The 2,128-nt window shown below is 27.4% G+C and overlaps 1 protein-coding gene across 1 annotated transcript; it reads left to right on the top strand.

Moving 5' to 3' along the window:
- Window positions 1–781: 781 nt before the first annotated feature.
- On the top strand, window positions 782–1,843 carry LOC119688974. The gene is made up of 2 exons (XM_038103677.1): window positions 782–947; window positions 1,003–1,843. The coding sequence occupies exons 1-2, from the start codon at window positions 897–899 to the stop codon at window positions 1,711–1,713; spliced, it is 762 nt and encodes a 253-aa protein (XP_037959605.1). The 5' UTR covers window positions 782–896; the 3' UTR covers window positions 1,714–1,843.
- Window positions 1,844–2,128: the final 285 nt, after the last annotated feature.

The following is a 2,128-nucleotide window of genomic DNA, read 5'->3' as shown; positions in this document are numbered from 1 at the left end:
GAAATAACTACCAGTTCGAACATACAAGTCCTATGTGTACTTTTATCTGTTTACACTATACATTCAGGGAACGTGATTTAATAACTTTCAAGAAATCAAATTGAAGTGCTCTAATTTATTTGACGTATAACAAAAGAAAAGATAAACAAAAATCAATTTATTTTTATTTGAGATTTGCTTTTGAGTAGATTTTGTATAGAAAACGCGACTAAGTGGTAGACACTTATCGTGATATACGCAAATTGCGCTGAAAGCAATTATGTAAGTTTAATATTAGGAAACTAGCCCCTCTTTATTATCATTAAGCTATTATACTTAGATACTTATAGAAATATCACTATTACTTAAAGAGGGTACTCATGATTGACATTTCGATTTATTACAATAAACAAAACAAATAAATTTATTTTTGTTTTGTTTAAGTTGATTCGATGGAAAAGTTATTTTGATTTGTTTATTTACCTCAATAAATATGAACTTTCAAAATATCAATATAACTCTAAATTTAAATTATAATAAATTTAGAATTATTACTTTTACCACTAATTACCATTAATGTCATTACAGGTTATTATAATAAACGAGTCCGTTTACATGTATATTAAATCAAAGCAAATAAAGAACCTGAGTAAATTTAATATATTGTGTCAATAAAAGAATAGAACAATTATCTCAAGAACCATATATACCAGGGTATTTTTTATAGCGCACTGAAATCGCTTTGCTCTGTGAAGATAGCTATGACACAAGTTAGTCATTATAAATAGCAAATAACGTCTGCTTAAAATACTTAGTTACGTTTAAGTAATCAAACTGAATGCAAAACCCAGATCTTTGATTTGGTCCGAATTGAATAACTTAATACTATATTCATTGAAGCAATAACACCTTTAAATATGAATACGAAACTTATCATTTTGTTACTTGGAACAGTTGCATTTGCTCATGTAAGTCTCCAAAAAATAAACTGCAATAAAATTATTAATATTCCTAATATTTTAGATATGTGCTGCACGACCGGAGGCAAAGTCATCAGAGGAAATTAATGAAATAAAGAAAGATAACGAGTTACAGGATAAAGTTGCTAAGTTTATGGAAAAGATTCTAAAAGAAAAGGATTTATTCAACGATCATTTTAAAGTATTTATAGCAGTTACATCTGAGTACGCTGTGCACGCTCGTGAATCCGTACAGCAAGGACTTAAGGTCTGCAGACTTATGATGAATGAACCTTTTATAGAGAAGTTGGATACTGAAGATATACATGCAAGAGCTGAGGACTTTGCTTTTTATGTTACAAAGGCTGAGGCATCTGAAAAAAATGAAGGAGACGACCCTGCTTCGGATTTGTTTGAGCTTTCTGAAAGAATAAGTAGATTTATAGACATCTATAACATAACATTAATGGAAAAACCAACAATGGAAGATGTTCTATTCGGTTTAGCTTTGGAAAAAAATGGGATTGAAGAAGCAAACAAGGAAATTGAAAAAAGTTTTTCAAAATTTTTAGTTAAAATGATCGATATTGTGGATAAGTACATCGCTAACTTGTCAGCAGAAAATAAAGAAGCTGAAACCAAATTAATTGAGTTCATGCCGAAATACAAAGCTCTTGACATTAAGGATCAAAAAAAGAAGATTAGAGATTTCTTTACATTATTTAAGCTAAAACGTGCACAAGATGAAGATGAAGGAAAGAAAACAACAGTTTAATGTTAATATTTTAATGTTTAAATTAAAATAAATTAAAAATTAATTGAAATTTAAAATAATTTAATTGAAATTAAATTCGTTATGGAAAGTATTGGATGTAAAATAATGTGTGTGAATATATTTTTTATTTTTATTTTAAATAATTTTGTTATTTAATTTTTCTATACTACTTTTAAGTATATTCTTCCAATGTATAAAATATATGTTGAAATTACATAACAGTTACTTAAATATTTCATTGAACCAAGGATATATGTAGGTTGGTATACGTGACTGTTGTTTTTGGTTTTTTAGAAATCAACATCAAACTTCAGCAAAATTCTTTACGCTTTAAGACTATTTTTGACTAGTCTAATTTTAAGGGAACTAAAATAAAATATCTAAAAAAAATTGTTTTTTTATTAGCGGCGTTAGG

Source organism: Teleopsis dalmanni, chromosome X (assembly GCF_002237135.1).
Source record: "Teleopsis dalmanni isolate 2A chromosome X, ASM223713v2, whole genome shotgun sequence".
Classification (NCBI taxonomy): Eukaryota; Metazoa; Arthropoda; class Insecta; order Diptera; family Diopsidae; genus Teleopsis; species Teleopsis dalmanni.
This window is presented reverse-complemented; position numbering and strand designations above follow the sequence as displayed.